General features: G+C 37.6%; 3 protein-coding genes across 11 annotated transcripts in view; 2 read left to right on the top strand and 1 right to left on the bottom strand.

Moving 5' to 3' along the window:
* LOC130547623 (uncharacterized) overlaps positions 1 to 22,271 on the top strand; it is a 403,303-nt gene that overhangs the window by 219,731 nt on the left and 161,301 nt on the right. The gene's annotated exons all lie outside the window — the stretch shown is intronic.
* The window catches only part of gramd4a (GRAM domain containing 4a), a 113,671-nt gene that overhangs the window by 62,008 nt on the left and 29,392 nt on the right, over positions 1 to 22,271 (bottom strand). For 3 of the 5 annotated variants that reach the window (XM_057323713.1, XM_057323714.1, XM_057323715.1), the window contains one exon: positions 19,026 to 19,134. In XM_057323713.1, coding sequence (XP_057179696.1) covers positions 19,026 to 19,134 — 109 coding nt within the window. Of the gene's footprint in view, positions 1 to 19,025; positions 19,135 to 20,182; positions 20,410 to 22,271 lie in introns of those variants that run through there. The other 2 variants (XM_057323716.1, XM_057323717.1) reach the window with 2 other exon arrangements.
* LOC130547625 (uncharacterized) lies at positions 6,511 to 8,154 on the top strand. Its single transcript, XM_057323728.1, has 6 exons — positions 6,511 to 6,609; positions 6,919 to 7,075; positions 7,165 to 7,262; positions 7,364 to 7,511; positions 7,631 to 7,751; positions 7,832 to 8,154. The coding sequence occupies exons 2-6, from the start codon at positions 7,073 to 7,075 to the stop codon at positions 8,152 to 8,154; spliced, it is 693 nt and encodes a 230-aa protein (XP_057179711.1). The 5' UTR covers positions 6,511 to 6,609; positions 6,919 to 7,072.

The raw sequence follows: 22,271 nt of genomic DNA, 5'->3' as shown, positions 1-22,271 counted from the left end.
GTGTGTGTGCGTGCGCATCCGTGTGTGTGTGTGTGTGTCTCTATGTCTATGTGTGTTAGTACGTGTGCATATTGTGTGTGTGGAGAGTTTTGTATGTGGTCTGTCTTCTGTGTTTTCAACCTTTTCTTGTTTCTGCAGGTACAACTTTAATTATTTTGCTTATAGTCAATACGTCTCATGTACAGCTGCTTTGTAACAATGAAAATTGTAAAAGCGCTATATAAATAAAGTTGAGTTGAGTTCAAGGGGTTGCAGAGCCATTGCTATGTCATTGCTTATGTGTTCTGAGTGGTTGTTTGTGTTTTGTATGCAGTCAATGCAAGTGCTCAACTAAATTTATTTTACTGTAGGTTTTACTCATTTAAATCTTTAAATTCAATTGTGGTAGCGTTTTGTCATTGCAATAAAACTGAGGTCAGACAAAGAAATTGAAGGGGAAATTTTCAGCGGAGTTCCACTTTAAAATAGCAGAAAGATGTAGAAAGACTCATAAATGTCTAAAGAACATCCCACGATTAACAAAAAAGAAAATAATAGCAAGTACATTCTTATAAAGAGATGTGTGAAGCCTGTTTTAAGTTTTGTAAGTATAGTGCAGTAAGGAAACATGATGTCTACTGTGTTTTCCTGTAGCTAACTGAGAGAGTATGGGGATAAAAATATAGCAGGAAAGAGAATAGCTCATTTTAAAGCAGTGTCGTGTTAAGCACAGGGAATGGGAGTTAATAATAGAGGACAAGGAAACCACAGCTCATGATATGTGTCTTCACTGGGTACTCTTATGTAATTCTTATTTACCCATAGAAATACTAAATGTTCTGTGAAAATAATTTCCAATTCAACGTTCTGATGAACATCTCGACTCCGAATTTAATTAAATGGAGCCCATTATCACATTATGTAGCTTAAATACAAAAAAAAGTAAATCAAAGTTTTTGTCGTGTTTGGTGTATCTGGCTGGGGAGAAAGCCGTCAACTTCCCATCTCTTAATCTCATTACTTAACCCTGACTGACATACTGTGACACTATGACACACAAGCATGACCTTTTTGTAAAAGAATAGGTAAATGTTTCTCAAAATTATATGACATGAACATGATAAAGCTAGGAACTTTTTTGGAAACTTTTTAAGAAGTGTCTCTTTTTTCCATATCGGACATCCTTAGTCACTGAGACAAACAAGGTTAACAACTATTTCTCTTAGGGCGTTTTCACACCTGTGTATCGATTGCTTTGTTCCGAAACCGGGGGTTAAATCGCTACAATATTGAAATTTATTTTAGTTCGGTTCGCATTCACAAGGCAATATTTCCAAACAGACCAAACTTTGTTAATAAAAGTCACGTGCGAGTAAACTCTCCTTCGATTGGTCAGAGTGCATCTGTTTATTTTCCGGCCGGTAACGGGAGTGATAATGGGCGTTAGCTGCGCGTTGCACCGGTCTCGCGTCTCTCACGGCGGAGCTCGGGAAACATAAAAGGAGGAGAAGGATGAGAGAGAACCAGGCCTGGATTTTATGTTATGTTTTATTGTGTTTGTGTGGCCGGCAGTCGACTGTGAGGGAGCTGTCAGCACTTTACTTTGGTTTTGTTGTTTGTTTATTTTATTAAAAGTTTGGTTTAACGTTCGCCGTTCCCCGCTTCCTTCCTTCCTTACTTTGAACATTGTTACAGGGAGCCATTAGCAAAACAATCCCTTTTGCGTCACGCAACTTTACATAATTACCCATCATACATTGTGATACAGTCTGGTTCGTTGGTCCGTTGGGTCGGATGGCTTTCATACGTCTACCTAACCGCTCCAGAGTTCGTTTGCAATCGGGTCGAGACCACCTTGTTCAGGCGATTGTTTTGGGGCGGATCCTAGCGCGATTGCCGTGTTCACATATGCCTAAACGAATCGAACCAAGAGAGAAAACGCACCAGGTTCCGAAACAAACCCTTATGTGTGAAAACGCCCATAGTTTTAGGAAAACAATACCGATGACCAGAGTGTAACGGGAAATTCCTGCGATGTCATCACAGGTGACTTGCAATGACGCTTAATGCAATATTAAATTGGTCCGAGCTTTAAAGATGGGAACACACAGGATAAAGACACACGCTTGAAACAGACACACATACAGACATAATGCATAATTGTAAATCCGTGGTCACACTTGACTTTTCGTTACATTGACTTCCATTCATACGCATGCAAATGCGTCAGACCGGAAACGCTATGGGATTCCTTTTGTGCCAATAAGAATGAACGCAAACTTTTAAAAAACGAACAAAAATATACAATGCGAAAGAAAAAAAACACTTTGAATAATGAAAACAATAAACTCAATTGCAAGAATGTGCTATTTTTCTTAACAATTTTCTAAGTTTCGTTTTTGCAAATAATAGTTTTGAATTCGCTGCTAGATTTTTCATTTGCGCTTTCCGAGTTTTCGTTTACGCTGCACAAAGTTACGTTCGAACTTCTGGCACAAACTTCTCGCGTGGGCGGGATTTAACAGTGCTTTACTCTCATTGGCTACTGAGATTTTGATCGACAGCTCCGTGACCTGGAAGTGGAAGTCTCAGTGGCGCCGCGCGATTTTAGAACGCGATCTAGAGGTGGACGGTGAAGTTGTGATGGTGATTAGTTATCTTTGTTAATAAACGCGTTTTTTGCTACAGTTTGCATTGAAATGAGCTCTCGGTAGCGGATCGGTTCCTCGTCTTCAGCTGGGCACTCAAGTCAACCGCCGGTAAATTAATGTAATCGACATAATCTCGATAAACGTCTCGTGAATCTTGTACAAAAGCATGCAGCAGTTTTGTCTTCATTTGTCACGTTTATTAGCTATTTTATGATCATTTGTAACGTGTTAATTAAGCTCATTGTCATTTACATGTACCCCGCATAAAAATACGTTAGTAATTATAATGACTATAGATTTTTCATGTGGGTTTCTATATTTATATAATATCGTCTGACTGAGTGCTTTGATTGTGTTTAAAAAATGTGTATCCCATTCCCAACATTAATAAGACTAAGTGTAATTCTATCTGAGATTCATCTTTAATATGTAGCAAGGCTCAAATATTGGTGCGGATGCTGCATCAGCAGCTGTACAAAACATCATTGAGATTCTCAACCAGTCGCTGGAAAAAAACAGCACAAGGCAGAGTCAGGGTCAGCGCTCGTGCCAGTGTCAAACAGTGGACCAAGAGATGGCCAGGTTTCAATTTGCAGTCATGACTAACAAACAATGACACTTAGTGTTTGTAATACAAAAGTTTATACAAAACATTATAATTGAAGCAGTAGAAGTATTCAGGTGTAATTATTGATTTCCCAGTAAACACATAGTAGGTGTTAATGTTATTAGTAGGGCTGTCAACGTTAACGCGTTAACGCATGCGATTAATTTTTTCAAATTAACGCGTGAGAAAATATTTATCGCAATTAACGCAGCATCCGTTTGTTTTGACAACCTTTGTCTAGCGTTACATTATGTAATCAAGCTCTTATTCGTGTACAGGCTTTTAAACCACTTAAGCGCGATTTTAAACAGTTGCTTTGACGCGTTCAATGGAGATAGACCGCTTCTAAACTGTGGGACGCGGCAAAACGCAACGCGAGGTCCAGTCTGGTGGAAACAGTCACCTGCTAAGGGCTGCGTCGGTGAATCTCTGTCAGACAGCACATCCGTGTTAAGTTCTCTTTTGTGCTTGAATGGATAAAACCACACAAGATTATGTCAGAAAGACCGTTTTGTCTAGCATTTTCTTAAGCAAGACTTCAAAGTGTAAAATAAAATCTTAAATGAATGCAAAGAGTTGTGAAAATGGGAGTGCGGTGACTTGTCAGATCTGCGAACTGAGACAGCTCTTAAAGGGGACACGTTCTTAAACGTGCTGCTGTGACTCCTGTCACTAATGTTAATCAAAGAACAAAATAAAAGAAGAAATCAATGTGATTTTGTAGCTTTAATGAGAATTCTTCTGCATTTAATTTATAATTTAGCATTAATAAAGACTGTAAAGTGTCCTTCAATTCCTGTATGTTTCCTACATGAGCTCTCAATTATACTGTTGAATGGCTATAATTCATGTTAAAATAATCAATTTAATAGAGACATCAGTTACAGTACTAATATAAAAATGCTAGCTTTCATAAAATGATGCTGTTAAAGAAATATGTTGTTTCTACATCAATTTGAAGATTAAATGTGAAATTATTAAAATGTAAAAGTATATTTTAAAATATGAAAAAATGTGTGATTAATCCGATTAATTTTTTTAATCGATTGACAGCACTAGTTATTAGTAAGCTTGTAAGTTATTGTATTGCTTACTTTTATTTGATCCCTGTAAGGTCTTTCCCGGGATTTTTTAAACGTGGTTCAAAAAGACGTCTACCCAGCTGTAACACACCAGCAAAGTTAAAAAAATTGGAAACCATTCATATTTTCAGTGTTTCTTTTACACAAAAATTTGGAGATGACTCCCTCATTAACAGAAGAGCTGGAGCTCATACAGGCTGGATTGGGAAAACGAAATCTGTCTATGCCTGATGACTTGACTCATTCAGAGGTGATCTTGTTATGCATACACCACCATGCTCTCTCACCATAAACAAGGTTAAGAATTTGTTGTAATCTGGTGTTATGGTTTTTAGGTGTCCAATTTGTTCTGTGATGCTTACCCCAAAATGAAGGCAGCATCTGGAGGATGGCTTCAAAGCATCTGGTACAATTTGTACTCCAATCCCTATTCTAAGTTTGATACATAGTTGTGAAGTAAACTGTTTTATGTGTGTAAGTGTATACGTTACATAAATCATATCACATTGACAGTGCAGTCTTATTTTAATTTTTAATTTTAAGTTTAATTTTAAGTATAAGAGACATCACCCAAATTACTGATGTTTTATGTGATATCTTCAATGTTTCTAAACCCATTAATCCCCACTGACCTTCATTATGAGAACAAAATCAGTTCAGATGTTTTTCAGAATACCTTCCTTTTTTTGCTTTTAGCTGTCAAAAGAAAGTCATACAAAGAATGGTATCAGTATTTATTTTTTTACTTCCAAACACCAGAACTTGCTATTGTTAGCACATTACTAGTATGGTCATCAGTTTATCATCTTATTTTTACTGTTTATTTTGTGTGTGACACATTTAAAATGTAATATTTAAAAAAGCTTTACCTACTTTTTATAAAATTATATAGGTTCTAATTAATAAAGACATTCAATAAGATGAATACTGTAAAGTTTTTATTTATTGTTTATTCAGGGGGACAGGGAAGGCGACGGCTGAATTTAGTTCCCCCAGAATCTGAAGGATACTGTGGTAGTACCATCAGAAGTGTAACTGGAGGGGGAAAAACCATGCTGTATATTGTGCCTTTACAGGATGAGTTTGACCTGTCACCTCTTCCATCCGATGCTCTGGAATTCGCTTTGATGCCAAAAGCGGAATGCAAAAAATGCTTTAAAATGATGCCACTGCAGATTCTTGCCTTGCATCTCAGAGAATGCAGCACACCGGAATATGAGACACTTTCAGACTCTGAAGAAGAGGTACAATAAAATATTTTAGCAAACCTCATGAAGGCTGCATATGAAAATATAAGTAAAAAAACATTTTTTAAGGAAATGTCTCCTTCTAGGTAGCTGATTTACATTCTGCCACTGAAGAAGAGGTAATGTCTTTTGCAGTGGAAGAAATCATTTTAACTGCCTTTAAAGTGTATTCTGCGTAATTACTTGCTTTTTAGTCAACAGATGCAATATGTCCTGTATGCATGAAAACCTTTCCTATGAAAGAATTGGAGCTCCATGCCAGTTTCTGTGGTGATTTGGAAAGGTAATGGTAATATAATTTTGTAGTGCATCATATGATATAGGTTTTGGTAAGTTGCTTTAAGTATTGGATCATGAACATTGTTCAATGGTTTGACCATTACATAAACTGTATAGTTTATGTTATATTAAATCCCTGCATTTTCTCCCTAGTCCAGTGTCCATTCGGTCAAGGAGTCCTGAAATATTGCCGCCACAAAATGAAGAAATGACATGGTAAGAATTAAGAAAAGTAATACTAATGTTCTCAGATAATGTAGTTGTATAACTTGAATAAGATACATTATAAAGTTAAAAGCAATTACAAATACAAATTTACAGTGAGGAGGACGTCCTAAAATGGCTTGCCTCTCAAGTTGACACCACCAAATAATTCAGCCTCTTTGTGTCTAGAATGAGTGTCTTGGAACGAGGTCTCTTACTGTGGAGGCGACAAAAGTTGAGCTCTCCAGTCAACACATAAAAAAATCACATTCTTGGGAGAGGCTGGAGTTGATACAGGGGCTTTACGTAAGGAATTCCTCACAGGTCAGGATTTATGCACTCTGCACTTTATGAAAGACAAGATCTTCAACTTCAAATTTTCTTAATTTCTTTTTAATTTGTTTGCTTTCTTATGAGATAATTCCCTGAAAAATTATATCAGTTTGTTTGTTTTTTTGCAGAAATGATTGGTGGCATAGAGACTAGACTCTTTGAAGGAGAGGATGGTAAAGGAAAAATGCGAAGTACTCTTTAAATGATCTGGACAATGGACTGTTCAGGTAAGTGTTTCTTAATTAAGGAATAGTTCTCCTAAAAATACATATTCTGTTATTTACTGATTACTCGTGGTATTACAAAATTGAAGTATGACTTATTAATATAAGAATATCGCAGCTGTATTTGTTTGTGTAATGAAAGTCAATGTGATCCAAACCTTTTATGATACAAAAGGACATAAATGGTAGCTTAAAATTGTTCTCATTTTTTGGGGGGTGATCTGTCCATAAAAAGCATTTGAGGATACAATTTTAAACACACATTGACTGTAAACATTGTATTTCACTGTAATTTCAATTTCATTGTTTTAGAGTTGCTGGGGAGGTATTTGCTGTTAGCCTTGCCCAGGGTGGCCCAGCTCCAAGATTTTTACAGGACTGGTGTTACGATTTTCTGTTGAGTGGAACCCTTGAAAACATTACCAAGGATAGTGTTTATGATGTTGATATTTCACCACTGATTAAAATGGTATTTCAGACAATACATGTATTGTTTCATATTGTCATGTAACTTTTATAAATACAATCAGACTCATTTTTTTTCTTAATTCTTTTCAGATCGAGGAGACTTCAGATTTGTCTTCGTGTACTGAACAGATAGTCAGCTGTGGTTACACAGGGCCTATTAACGAGACTAACAAGGAGAATATAACAAGGTGTTATTTTATATATTATTTTCAAATGTATTTTACACAGAATGTATTCAATGAAATATTATTACTAATTGACATTTTGTTTTTTTTCTATCTTCTAAAAGAGCAATTGTGATGCATGCTGCTGCTCGACGAACTCTCATGCTTCAGCAGCTCTGTGATGGTCTACAGCTTTATGGGTTAATTGATGTCATGAGAACAAACCGAGAAGTGTGCCGTAGCTTGTTTGTAGTTCAAGGTGGTAATGATAAGGTAAAGAAAGAACCAGGATATTTTCGATTTTGCATAGCGGTTGTAAAATGAGTACTCTTTTTATTTTTATTGTTAATTGCATGCTGTTTAGATCTCTTCTCCCTGGCATATTGTTTCAGGTGGACTCTCATTACATTGTGTCCCATCTTCACCCACAAATGAGTGAGACTGGCACTCTTAAACATGCCAAAGAGGTGCAAATCCTCAATCACTTCCAGGATTTTCTAATGGAGCTTGAAGGCAAGTGTGTGTTCATTCCAGAATGTTAATGTTATAATTTTAACTTGTTTTAATAAAAAAAAATTTTTTTACTGCCATAGATGATGACAGTGTGGATGAGGAGGCACTCTCTGTCCCATGGGTGATGCAGTGGTTGACTGGTCAATCACATAAGCACCTGCTTCTTTCAGAGAGACAAGCTTTTAAAATCACTGTTCAATTTGACCATGCATGTATGCAACGGATGCCGAGCCACACACTTTGCTTCCCTATTGTCAGTGCATGCACCCAGACAATTACATTTCCCACTGCACATTTTTCAAATTTAAGTGAATTTAAAGAGAACATGAAAGTAGCAGTGAAACATGGAGCTTGCTTTTACAGACTGTTTGTTTTGATAATTGTCTTTAAATTGAGAAAGTAATACATTTTAACACAAGCACATGTAATTTACATACTTTTTGGAAAGAATAGTTCAATATATCTTGGTTAATATTGTTCGTTACAAATCAACTTAATTGTTTAAGACTGTTCCTCTTGACAACTGCATTTTGAAACTGAAAAGAGTGCAGTTAAAATCCAAATATAAAAGTTCTGTTATCATTTATTCACCCTCATGTCATTCAAAAATTGATATTTTAAGAGGTCTTGTGGTTTTGTAAACATTGTTTTTTGTGTTCTGCAAGAGAAAGTTAAACAGGTTTGAATGATATGAGGGTGAATAAATGATGATAGAATCTTTAGGTGACCCATGCACATTTATTATTTTACATGCTTTTAAAATGGTTTGCAATGTATTTTCCTCCGTTACAATATGTAAAACACGACTTGACGAAACACTAGGTTCCAAATTTAAATTCTCAAGGAGCTGCATGTTTACTTGTGAGTTCTTTTCAAGTAAGAAGTCAAACATGAGAGTAAAGTCTTTGTACAATACTAAGTGTCTGGAGATAGAGCTCCCGGTCATTCAACAGTGATGTCAAGGGATTAATTAATCCATGCAAAACAGCAAGGTTCTGATCTGATAAAGAGCAATGGATCTCTGGCACAACTACACCATCTTCTGGGTCAGTATCGGAGGTTTGTTCTTGAAAAAGTTGCTCCATAATCTTCAAATTAAACACACCATTGAGTTAACAATGCCAATTCTCTGAACTTGCAGAAAATATATACGTGATGAAGACATACATACAGTTGCACAAGATAGCATGCACACAAAAAACAGTTCAGACCTAGAGGATCCTTTTAATAAATAAAAATGTGTTTCCATCTCTGTTGCCATCGTTTGGGAAGGGCATTTTTCTGTTCTAAAACAAAGTGTTCCAAATAAAAATTTTAGAGGCGCTGCATGATTACATGCGAGTTCATTTTAAGAAGTCAAACATTATGAGAGCAAAGTCTTTTGGATAATACTTGAAGCATACCTCTGCATTTGGCTCCACTACTGGTGTCTGCAGCATTCCAATGTGCCAGAGCTGTTCTGGAGAAAGATTTCCTTCTGTTCTGATAGGATGGTTATTCCAACTCCCTGTGAAGCACTTCAAGTCAGATTTCAGCCGTGGAAGGATTGCATAGTGCACACAAAAGAGGTGGAGTTCATCTGACAGTTCAAGTAATCTATCTTCTTCCATTGTATGCAGGAGGTCGTAGTACTTAGAAGTGACAGCTGACCAAACATCACACCACAGACGCTCAATTCTAAAATAAAGACACATTTTTTATTATGCTCAAATACTGTACATAGCAGTTACATACATAACTGTTGTAATTATAACTTTGATGAAAGTCACTTTTACCCACTATTAGTTATTGCTTTAACCATTAAAAATCATTTTACCTTTGATTGTGAACACCTTTTCCAGCAATAAAGCTGCCTCGGCCAGTTCCTCTTACTGAAAACATGCAACGTGCTATGTCCACATTTTCAACTCCTTGGTCACCACGTACTCTGTAAAATATTTGGCAAAATGAATGCTCTGTGTTACCGAGTTACATGTTATTGAGTACAGCAGTATTCTTACCTTGAAGGCCACCCGTGTTTTTGAACCCCCTCCAGAAAGAATTTGAAAGCTGTTGATGCTTTGTTGTTGGTAGCAGCATCAANTTTTTATTATGCTCAAATACTGTACATAGCAGTTACATACATAACTGTTGTAATTATAACTTTGATGAAAGTCACTTTTACCCGCTATTAGTTATTGCTTTAACCATTAAAAATCATTTTACCTTTGATTGTGAACACTTTTTCCAGCAATAAAGCTGCCTCGGCCAGTTCCTCGTACTGAAAACATGCAACGTGCTATGTCCACGTTTTCAACTCCTTGGTCACCACGTACTCTGTAAAATATTTGGCAAAATGAATGCTCTGTGTTACCGAGTTACATGTTATTGAGTACAGCAGTATTCTTACCTTGAAGGCCACCCGTGTTTTTGAACCCCCTCCAGAAAGAATTTGAAAGCTGTTGATGCTTTGTTGTTGGTAGCAGCATCAAGATACAGGATCTATTAAATGTATAGAAAACAATGTTTAACTAAGTGAAAATAAAATTTTAAAACGGACCACGTTCAGTCAACAGTACCTTCCTCGAGAAACCATCAATCCCACCAAATATTACAATATTGAACCTAGGGAAAAATACAGATATAAGACTGTTACTTACTGGTTATTGTTACACAGCTCTCTAAAATACTTGATTCTCATCACAACATTCAGAGGTCTGTTATTCCCTGAAAACAACGACAAAAACTGATAATACGACTCATGTTGACCAGTACTTCAATGTTCAGTGTATCAGTCTGTTGTCGCTTTTCTAATGACCAGTTTGAATTTGTTGCTAACATAATAAAATATTAATATTTTATAGCAACAAAATATTTCAAATCAATATTTTGTGTCCAATTACTTCATCATTTGAGTAGCTGTGTAATAAGCAGAATAATTCACACCCATTGGGTTATCACAAAAAAACGTATATAGTAATAATTTAATTAGGGTACATCTTGATGTGTGTATACTGTGTACATGCATGTGTCAATGCATAACGACTGCAAGAACGTATGTGTGCATGCAAGTGAGAGTAAAAAAGTAAATACTCACGTAATTAGTTTGTGGTTGGTATCCACATGAACTAGGGACAACGGTGCAGGAACAGAGTAATTTCTGCGAGCTACAAAACCAAAAGCTGAACCATTCTGGCCAAAATTCCAGATCCATCCACCCGCTGCATGCTGGCCTTCACCCTGTGCCACTGTATCCGATGCCCTCTAGCCACAAGTTCACCTTTCACTAGTCTGTAGCCAGCATGTGGCATTCTTAATTTAATTGCTCTTACAACATGATCAAGTTCATCATCTGATATGCTGGAATAGCAGCCTCTGACAGACAATGAGTGCTCCTTCAATCGTCTGTTCATTGTTCTTCTAGAAACACCACATATCTGAGCAAGATGTTCTACAGGAAGTGCAGTGCTGAGAAGTTCTTCAATGTCATCCCTGCTTATATCCAGACGTGGACGTCCCAAGTTACCCCAAGTTAAAGTTACAATGTCAGATGTGTGTGCTGTAGTCTCTTCCGAACTCACAGATGTATTAACTACGTTTATTAACTCCCGTAGAGACTCGATTAATTGTTCTGGAATGGTAACATGATTTAATGCAGCAGTTGCCAAAGCCAGTTCTTGCTGAGCAATGTCCAGGAGGTAATTCAAATCTATGATTTCATTCCGACAAATGAGGTTGAACTTTGTTAGCATCCGCTGTAAAATATCTTCTTGCACTTGTTCCTGCAGGTATAAACAAAGCAGTTAGCTTACATGTCAGAATGACTATATAATTTAACTACGAGTTTACAAACTTAAAGCCATTGTAGACATTTAAGACTAAAAAACATCCCTTGCTGAAAAGAGCATGTAAAAAGTGACCAAATCAACTGTAAACGTATCCGGCAAAAAGGCCAGCAAACTCTTTACACAACACCATTACATTACATACGAAAGAGATCAATTCTACCTTCATTATCCATTTCCATACAGTTACATTAATACCGCTGATGTAACAATACATTATATACACAGAAAAACACACCTTAGTTCAATGCCTACCTGGATAGATGACATTTCTCTTTGATCCTAACATTAAAAAGAAGAATTTAATAAATATTATATATTTATTGTTCTACAGAAAATCGTAAATAATTAGAATGGTCAACAATTGTCTTAACCGGGTAAACAACACAGCACTATGACATCTACGATATAACCCAAACTACAATTAAAGAAAGAAACATTTAAGAAATACCAGATAAAGATTCACGAGATGTTTATCGAGATTATGTCGATTACATTAACTTACCGGCGGTTGACTTGAGTGCCCAGCTGAAGACGAGGCTCCGATCCGCTCCCGAGAGCTCATTTCAATGCAAACTGTAGCAAAAAACGCGTTTAATAACAAAGATAACTAATCACCATCACAACTTCACCATCCACCTCTAGATCGCGTTCTAAAGTCGCGCGGCGCCACTGAGACTTCCACTTACAGGTCATGGAGCTGTCGATCAAAATCTCAGTAGCCAATGATAGTAAAGCACTGTTAAATCCCGCCCACGCGAAAAGTTTGTGCCAGAAGTTCGAACGTAACTTTGTGCAGCGTAAAGTCGGAAAGCGCAAATGAAAAATCTAGCAGCGAATTCAAAACTAGTATTTGCAAAAACGAAACTTAGAGAATTGTTAAGAAAAATAGCACATTCTTGCAATTGAGTTTATTGTTTTCATTATCAAAGTGTTTTTTTTCTTTCGCATTGTATATTTTTGTTCGTTTTTTAAAAGTTTGCGTTCATTCTTATTGGCACAAAAGGAATCCCATAAAACGCAAGCCTATGCAAGTCGTCCGAAGATATTTCGCATTTCGCTGCGTTGCAAAGTTGACGAGTGACGCAAATACTGACATCAAGATCAAAACGACACAGCGTGACCTCTCGGTACAGAAATGTAAAAAATGGAGGAATCGCTCCCGCCCATTTTCGTACCACCATATGAAGTACGAATTTCGCATGCTCAAAGTCAAGTCTGACCTGAAGCATAAGTCATAATATATAAAAGCTTCTACCATGTACGTGAATGTGTATAACAGACAAATGCGAAAGAAAATCATCAGGATGAAAACAAATCTCTATTCAGACCATTATTATTTAAAGCGCACAAACAACAACAACCCCAGAATCAGTACACTGCCTTTCAAATGTGCTGTATCGCTGTCTCTCAGCTGGTCTGTGGATGATGATCTTGTGGTGTGTGTGACTGTGGCAGGGTTGAATAACAATCAAGTTTAACTGTGCCATTACCTAATGACCTTCAGCATTTGTTTAGATTCTCAAATCACAATGAGTCAGTCCATTATTTACCATAGCTGTGATGCATACAACAATTACATACACTTGAAGGGATAGTTTTGTCATTAATTCTGACACGGTCCTACCTTCTTGTTTATGAATTTCTAGTCGTGTGGCAGGATCGGGACAGAGCCCTTAGGTTTTATGTGAGAAAGCCATGAGTTGTGTATGTTTTACATCTCATGTGTTTTCTCGTGTCTCGTCATTGGCCCCGCCCCTCTCGTTTCATGTATTGCTTCCCTCTCGTGTCTAATGTTCCTCACCTGCCCTGTGTAATTATCCCTCGTTTGTCTTGCCTATAAATGCCCTCATGTTTCTTTGTCTTGTGCTCGTGCATTGTACTGTGTACTACGTACGTTTGATGTGTTTACCCGTGTTAGATGTCAACCATTATGTTCCATGTGCTCTATGTTCGCCGTGTTCCTGTGTTCCTGTTTTCCCCTGTCTTAGTAAGTGTATAGTTTAGTCTTTGTCTAGTATTGTCTAGTTTAGTGTTTAGTTAGTCTTGGTCCTGTTGTTCGTTTTATTATTTCGTTACCTTTTCGTTTACCCCCTCGTGGGTGTTTAGTTTCTGTTTTTGTTTGAAATAAAGTCTTGTTTGTTAACCCCTTCACTGCCTGCCTGCATCTGGGTTCTTCAGCCTCACCACTCATGACAAATTCACCCTCGTGTCATTACAAACCTGTATGAATTACTTTCTTTTGTGCAGATATTTTGAGAAATGTTTAAGAAATGTAGTTTTTATCCACATTCTTCAAAATATCTTCTATTGTGTTCTGCAGAAGAAAGCTTTGGAATAAGGCTGAGTAAATAATTAATGTAAATTTTGGTTGAAATATACAGATACATTCTGACCCTACTGATAAAGGAAAATATTTAGCATTTCGGTACATTTTAAGCATATCTAAATAATATATGAAAACACAATTTTATATAAAGCAAATTACAATAACTACAGACTAACCCTACCCCATTCTAATCCCTTAAAGAAAGCCTGACATTTTTAGAATTTAGGACATCCCCAAAAGTCCCCAAAGGGAGTTTTTATATTGAAAGAACAACCAAACACAAAAGAGAAACTGTTATTACTAGGGATGTAACAATATTTTCGATATTATGTTATCGCAATAGCAAAATTGTCTCAATATTATCATGGACACATGACTGTATGAAACGATAGGTCTTCAGGGCCTAACATAGAGAATGCTAGAAAAAAGAATAGATGTTACCTTTGGCAAGGTCCATCTGGTGCAATTATTTTATTTTATAAAAGGGATTTTTAGGTCATTTGACCCATCTCATACTATAACTCATACCTCTAAGCAACTGTCATGACTGTGCGTGAACAGAGACTGCGGAGACTCAATTGCGGGAAATGAATAGGTCTTTTTTGAAAAGTTTCCACAAGAATCCACCAAGAGACACCGGTCTCGGAGCCACGTGAGTCCGCGGGGAGAGGACTCGACCCGACGGCACTCACGGAAGAATCTGAGGTAGACCCAGTCCGGGAGATTCTGTCCCACTAAGGGAGGAACGCACGGCGGTGAGAACCCTCGACCCGCCGGCCGATTCTTGCTGGGAGAGGTGGTCGCTGGTGAAGCGATAGCCGGAGTGAAGAGAGCAGGATGGTCCGGGATGCCAACGGGAACTATGGGAAAACAGAGCTTGAGAACAAGGGAACTAGGCACTGGAGACTTGGACTAAAGGAATAATACCAGAGAGTTTAACTAGAGACTACCCCAAACTGAGAGGGGAAAACAAGAAAACTAAGATAATACTATGACAAGACAAGACTAGAGAAGGTCAGGGAACGACTGCAACAAACAACGGTCTGACACAAGACGAGAGGGATTAAATAGAGAAAACCTAAAAGGCGGGAATAAACTGCAGGTAGAACATAATGAGGGACCAGGTGAGGCTACTGATCAGGAACAAGCTACAGGGGTGAGATGATGGGAAACCGGTGAGGGGAAAGCCTGGCAGGGAGACACGGGGGCGGGGCGAGAGACACAGACACCGAACATGTGTGGAGCTGTCAAACCGCATTCCACGTGTTTGACAAAACGAACTGAAGACTGAGATCACGACAGCAACAGCCATGATTAGAGGATAAAGAAAAGAGGCCTCCTATATGGCACGTTTACAAGTCATCATTTGTCATCTTAAATATTGCAACAAATACCGTACCGTGGACGTTATACCAAGGTATTATCGTACAGTGAGATTTTGATATTATTACATCCCTAGTAATTATATTTTAACAAGAATATCATTAAATTAACATTATATTAAATCAGATTATCACAAACTGGGTAATTACTGTAGTTTGATTCCACAAATGTATGTGTAAGTGAAGTTTGTATTGTCAGATGGGTTTTATTTACAGTGTTTGCAAGACAGTTTATAGAGATTCACCCATTGCAATTTTCTTTGCCGATTCCGGTTTCCGATTTTATTATAAGTGAAACCTGCTGATTCCGATTTTTGCCGATTCCGATTTTCTATCCACAAACTATAATTGACAGTATATACTGTATATAAAACCATATTAACTTTTCTTCAATGCACTTTTTTTTTGTCGTTACATAAATGATTGAACATTACAATTTCCCCAAATTTCCCTAAATGCAGTTCTCCAAGCTGCATTAAATTACAGAATCTTCTCTTGCCCAAACAACTCTTAAATTGAAGAACTCTGTGACTGAAAAGAAGTACAAATAATAAAATACATCTAAACATGTCACTTAATTTACCTTTTTTCATTTTTGTACTCATCTCACAAAAGTCTAAGATAACAATAAAATACTTCAACTTTATTCTTGTCTGTTTCTGTTTATGAAACTAACATTGCTTTATTTCATTTGTGAATTCTACTCTAAAGATGTACAGTATATGTATTTGCAGTTTTTTGTGTTAGTAAAGAACTCAATGAGATATATATCACACATACTGTATATTGGTTGATTTATTAATTTTTTTGTATTTTGTATTTTTAAAAACAAGTAGAAGTTGTGTTGAATGTCATTTTACCTAGGTGAAATTACCAGTTTTAACGTAAGACAAGCAATCAGGTTGAATGGAATTTACGTTTATTTTACACAGAGTGTACGACTTCAACATGAGTTTAGCATGTGTCAGAGTTTAACATCAGTCAGAGTTTAGCATCACTGTAAGCATACAGTACATACCCCATGTAGACAGAGCAACGAGAGATGAACTACAGTGCACCTTTTTGTCTGTAAAGTACATGATGCGTGTGCATGTGTCAATCGGTACACCTCTAACAGTTTAGTTTGGATTTAAAGGCATGGTGGGTGATCCTGTCCAGAAACATTTTTTGTCATGTTGGTTGGAAATGTCTTTACATCCTGATAGCAATCAAGAAGTATAGTGGTCAAATAATATTTTTATAATTATATTTCGTCTGTGAAAGGCGTAGGACCAAAAAACGTTTGCCCAATCATTGCCCTCGTGGCAATTATTTTGCATCCCACTGCGCACCTTGTTCACACAGAAACCATACATCATCAGCGCGGTCACATACCCTGTGCAGACACAGCGGGAGGATGGCAGGTAAACACCTGGAACCTAACTTTCCCCCTGTTAAATGTGTGCAAGTTTGCAAGTGGCACTTTCAAAGGACGAACAAAAATAAAGGCCATCTTAAAAAGTGCCACGACTAAAAACGTTTAATCAGCAAAGAGGTGAAAGCAGAATTCCATTCGCGAATGCATTCCGGTCCCTGACGGTTGGTTCGCAGGGGTTTCCAGGTGTTTCCCACTTGGTCTGTTCACGATTTTGTCACTTGAGGTTTCAACAGGAGATGGGTGTGAAAATGGAAAAAACCTGGCCAAAACGGGAGTGTTGACGGGTATGATTATAATGAGTGTTGCTTTTCACGTAGAGAGCAACTACAGGAGTAAAGGGTTTCAATGATGCCATGGTAACTTCTGGACAGGTAGGTACATGTTATGATTCGATTTGGATGGGTTTTGATTATGTTGCTTATGTAGTTTGTGGACCTTTATGTATTACATCGTTACCCAGCGTCTAACGGGAATTATGCTGCATCTAATCCCGTTTTAAAGCTGTTGTTTATGGTAGTGGTTTTCGCTATTGTAGTAACGTTATTTACTTTGTACTGTAACATGTTCTCACTAGTGAATGAGACATGATTTAATTGGAATTGATCCAAGAGCTTCTGTGTTTTGGAGGAGTCGTGGCTTTGGACGGCGATACGCATGGAGGGTGGGATCATGATTTCAGTGCTAGCAGGCTAAAGTTAGCATTTTACCAAATCGTCTATTCCGCCTTTAATCCCTAATCATAAGTACTTATATTTTAAACAGAACCAAAGTTTTGGTTAGCCTATTTGTATGAACAAGTATTAAGCCATGTAGTTAAATTATTGCACATGTTTGTAACAAGTGTGTTAATTTTAGGGAAATATCAAACCAAACACAGTAAACTCATAAATCAAAATGCAGAACATAGCTACAAATTCACTGCCATAGGTGCTAAATATCGCTATGGCAAAAATTGTCCAAGCACCAACCCACTTCAACTAGTACAGATTTATTATTTTTCTGCTTTGAATGTAGCCTTAAAAGCATCAGACACCCATCACAAAGTCACCAAACTATGTTCAATGGTCACAGCTAGCCTCCTCCGCTGCTCAGATTTACAGACACACATCCTGCCAGCCAACACTAGGTGGCACTATAAAAAACAGCCAAAGGTTTTCACTCTAGTGCAGGGTTTACCAACTAGCGAATGCGGACTGCGAGATGCGTCCGTCCGGACCTCAAGCCTTTTGACATAATAAATAAATGAACGCCTAACATTATTTTCTAATGCAATCAAATCTATACCAGGTACATCTAGGTCTGCTCAGTAGCAGTTTGGGTCCTACGGCGCCATGGACAGTTAACATATGCGCACTGTTGCTACGTTCAGACGTCGACGAGTGAAGAGAGCCGAGACAGACTCGCTGCACAGCACGCAGACAGATGTAACTGTCAGTGACTGAAAAACAATGTCCTTTTCAAAAGTTAGAAAAGTCGACGCTGAAAACCATGTTTTCCGAGATTAATGGGCCGAGAGATTTGCATTTATTCTTCCTGCATCGACATGCACGAGACCGGTTTGTCTCATTTGCTCGGAGTCTGTTGCGGTTATCAAAAGTGGAAACCTTAAACGGCATTATGAAACTAGACGTAGACACTTTGAAGAAACTTACCCGCAGCAGTCCGAGGTAAGGACACTGAAAATATATTAGCTAAAAGCCCAGTAGTAGCGATCTACACGGGTCCTCATACCACAAACTGACATAGATCTGTGGGGGTTTGGTTACATGAGGTGTTTCAGGCAGGTCTGGGTGAGCATTCGCTTTTAGATAGAATGCATCTTTTGTTCCGACACTTTCATTTTTGCAATTTTACGAGTCTAATACATGCATGGACAACTTATAACACACCAAAGACACAGAAAAACACGTATCCACGCCATGTGACCCCTTTAAACTATGTAATAACACAAATGAAACTATGGAAATTATGTTGTGATAAACAATAATGAAACAAAATTTGTTCTTTTATGCTGGGCTTTTATGGGCTTCCCTTAATTATTAAAAGTCACCAGCAAAAACATTTTTAAGAATAAGTTTTTAGTTTTACAATGAAAAAATTATGTTTGAACTATTATATTTCTTTTGGACCAAAATGTTTGAAAGATCTTCTTAATGGTAATATTCAAGATTATGTCCTTTTTATTTATAAGCCATACTCAAGATCAGCACCATATCCCTCCAATCAGCATGCATTGAGAGATACCCAACCCACTCTTCCCTCCTCACATCCATAAACAGAAAGTATACTAGGATGGACAGCATATATCCTTCAGCTACTCACGCAGAAAGTGCTTCTCCAGTAAGGCAATTTCCAAGTGACCCTTGACCTCATTAAGACGTTCTGATTCGCTCCTCAGGTCTTGCATGACAGCCAGAGTCCCTGAACCAGCCTGGAGGGAAACAGAAAGATTAAGAAAAAGTTTGCACGTGACATGTTTAACGTTAATAAGATTTAGTGAAGTTCGCAAAATATTTGTATATTTTGAATAACTATTGCAGACCGGATATTCAACTAATTGTGCCCACCTATTTTAAGAAGTCAAATTAATTTACACTAATGAGTTATTTTGAACAGTCATTTAATATTCAGTAATTGTTTTATGAAATCATTATTACTACATGTTATTTGTTAACATTTGTGGAGCTCGATGCTAAGGATGTTTTTCAAGTCAGTGGTTCAAATTTTACTTTCCCTGCCAAAACCTTTACTGTCCCCACTACAAAAATGATAGAAAATACGATAAAATAGGTTATTGTTTTTATTGTTTCTGTCCTATGTAACTTGAATAAATAAGGTTTATAAAACTAGCCTAACTACTAGTTTAACACATAGAAATGTTCAATATTGTTAAAGACAAGTAAACAAACAGTAATAAAATGAAAAAAAAAAATTGAATTATTACGAGCAAAAGCACAAACGTAAAATTCACAGTAATTAATGTACAGAGATTGAACAAAGGAATCAAATATAAAATAACACTGCACGGTCTTCACTGTATAAACTGAATATAGATTAATCCTTTTTAAAGGCACCAAAGTTAATCAGTCAAGAGATTTTTTAAATTGTTTAATAAATTAATTAACCCTTCTCTCTCCCGCTTAGCTTCCTGTCCTCTCTCTCACTTAACTGTACAAATAAAGCAAAAATGCCAAAAAAATAAATGCTACCTGTATCACTCACTAGATGATTTCAACTAGAGTCAAGCATGTCTGAGAGAGACAGTCGAAGATAACAGTTAACAAGATAGCTGTGAACATTGTTCAAATTGTTGACTGATTCAATCCAGTTTGTGAATGATTCGATCGGATCAGTTCTGTGAACTGGTTAAATCGATTCATTGACAATATCTAATTCAAAACAATCATGCGTTCATGAATGAGACATCCGTACCCCTCAAACACACACATACACACTCATCTCAGAAAGCAATGACTTACAGAAAACCAGGCCTCTGTACGCCGTTCTCCTTCTGTTGTTTGGTATACACAAAGACAAACCTCAAGCTGGAGGCAAATTACACAGCCAAATGCTAACTGTACTCATTAATAGCACATCATGAATCTGCTCTGATTCCATCCCACCACACACACGAGCTAACAGAACACAGGGTCCGCAGAAAGACGAGCCGCAGTGAGTGAGAGACAGAGAATGTAGGCGAGGGAGAGATTAGGAGAGAGGGAGGCACTGCAGAGACAGAAAAGCGAGGTGTTTCTTTAAGAGGCCAATGCGACTGTCTGACGCTCTTCTCTCTCTCTCTCTCTCTCTCTCGCTCTCTCTCTCAGGCCCTGTTTACACCAGGTATTAAGATGCGTTTTGGTCGAACGGATCACAAGTGGACAACAATAAATACAAGTGTAAACGGGGTGTGAAACGTTTTGAGCTTGTCCACTTTCAACCACTTCCAGAGGTAGTCGAAAATGCGTTCGAGCAGCCACAGAAGCCCGCCTGCTCTCCGCTTACTGATAATGCGTGCTGGCCAGAAAGGATTTAAACTTTAACGTCTATGACCTAAAAGGTTGGTTTTAAGACAAAAAATATTTATTTCTCGCAGAAATAAAAACCGCTGCTTTCGGTATGTTTTTCTATCATCTCCGGCCGTGTTCATGTGTAAATTGCATGCGCTTATTTCGTCCATTCGATTGAAAGATCAGAAAAGGCCGATGTATTTACTCACCCATGAACCCTCCCCTCGAAGAAATCAGGACAGAAGTGGTTGAAAGTGGACAAAAGAGACGGATTAAAACTAGGGTGACCACCACCCAACAAACCAAATGTGGGACAGGTAATCTGTTTATGTGGGACAATGTGGGATAACATTGAAAATGCGTGAAACTGTGATATAATAACAGAATGAAAACATTTTAATATAATTTTTTAGCTTATAAAAATATTTTTTTATTTAGTCCATTCCAACTACAACAATAAAATGTTATATAACACAAAACAATTTTATTGCCTATTTCAATTTAAGGTTCACTGTCTCTTTAAATTTTGAGCACAGAGGTCAGACGCGGAGTTATCATGTTGTACACATAAGATCTTCATATTTGTGTTCCCCATTTGAGTTTGTAAATTAATGCTGTTTCAATAAAAATAAAAAAATAAAAAAAACACTTTGAAGATCTTCTCAAAAAGATAAAAGGAAAGGAATAAAGAACAAACAAATAATGAAAAAGAGTTTCTCTTTTAAAATGTATTATTGTTAAATAATGAATTTCATGATTTGCAAACAAGTTTTATTTTAATACACTAACCACAACCTATAGGCTAAACAGTTTCAAAGCCACACAATTTACGATGTTTTAGTGACTTGCAAGTTGACATGGGAGGATCGCCACCCGATCTACTGACAGACGTAGCAGCCTCTTGATGACTGAAATCACTGCCTTCTTATACATTTGATAAAAGTCAGGCTTTAAAACATAGTTGGGTTTATATGAGCTCGTTGGACAGTGGTGTGCGCCGGGTTTGACATAGGGCTGGGCGATATATCGATTTTTAAGATATATCGATATATTTTTTCAACGCGATGCGGGATTAGACAATATCGTTAATATCGATATGGGGTATATTCAACTCGAGCAACATTAGCGCACACAGCTCGGTTCCGGTTGAAAATCCTCCGCAGCTGGGAAACTTCGTGACTGAGACGGCGTAGTCGCAGGACAAAACATCACTCGACTGTTCCGATTACAGTCTCGAACAGGTTTGCCCCGCTCAGTGACGCACCGACTAAGAAACCTGCTGAAAGTGCCCTAGTTATCGGTGATTCTATTGTTCGGAACGTTAACATAGAGGCACCAGCCACCATAGTCAAATGTTTACCGGGAGCCAGAGCGCCTGACATCAAGTCAAATTTAAACGTGCTGGCTAAGGCTAATCGTAAATTCAGTAAGATTGTCATTCACGTCGGCACAAATGATGTTCGACTCCGTCAATCGGAGATCACAAAAGATAACATTAAAGAGGTGTGTGAGCTCGCAAGCATGATGTCAGACACTGTAATATTCTCTGGCCCCCTCAATG

Source organism: Triplophysa rosa, linkage group LG24 (genome assembly GCF_024868665.1).
Source record: "Triplophysa rosa linkage group LG24, Trosa_1v2, whole genome shotgun sequence".
NCBI classification, from domain to species: domain Eukaryota; kingdom Metazoa; phylum Chordata; class Actinopteri; order Cypriniformes; family Nemacheilidae; genus Triplophysa; species Triplophysa rosa.
Note: the sequence above shows the minus strand (reverse complement) of the source record. Positions and strands in the feature narration are given on the sequence as shown.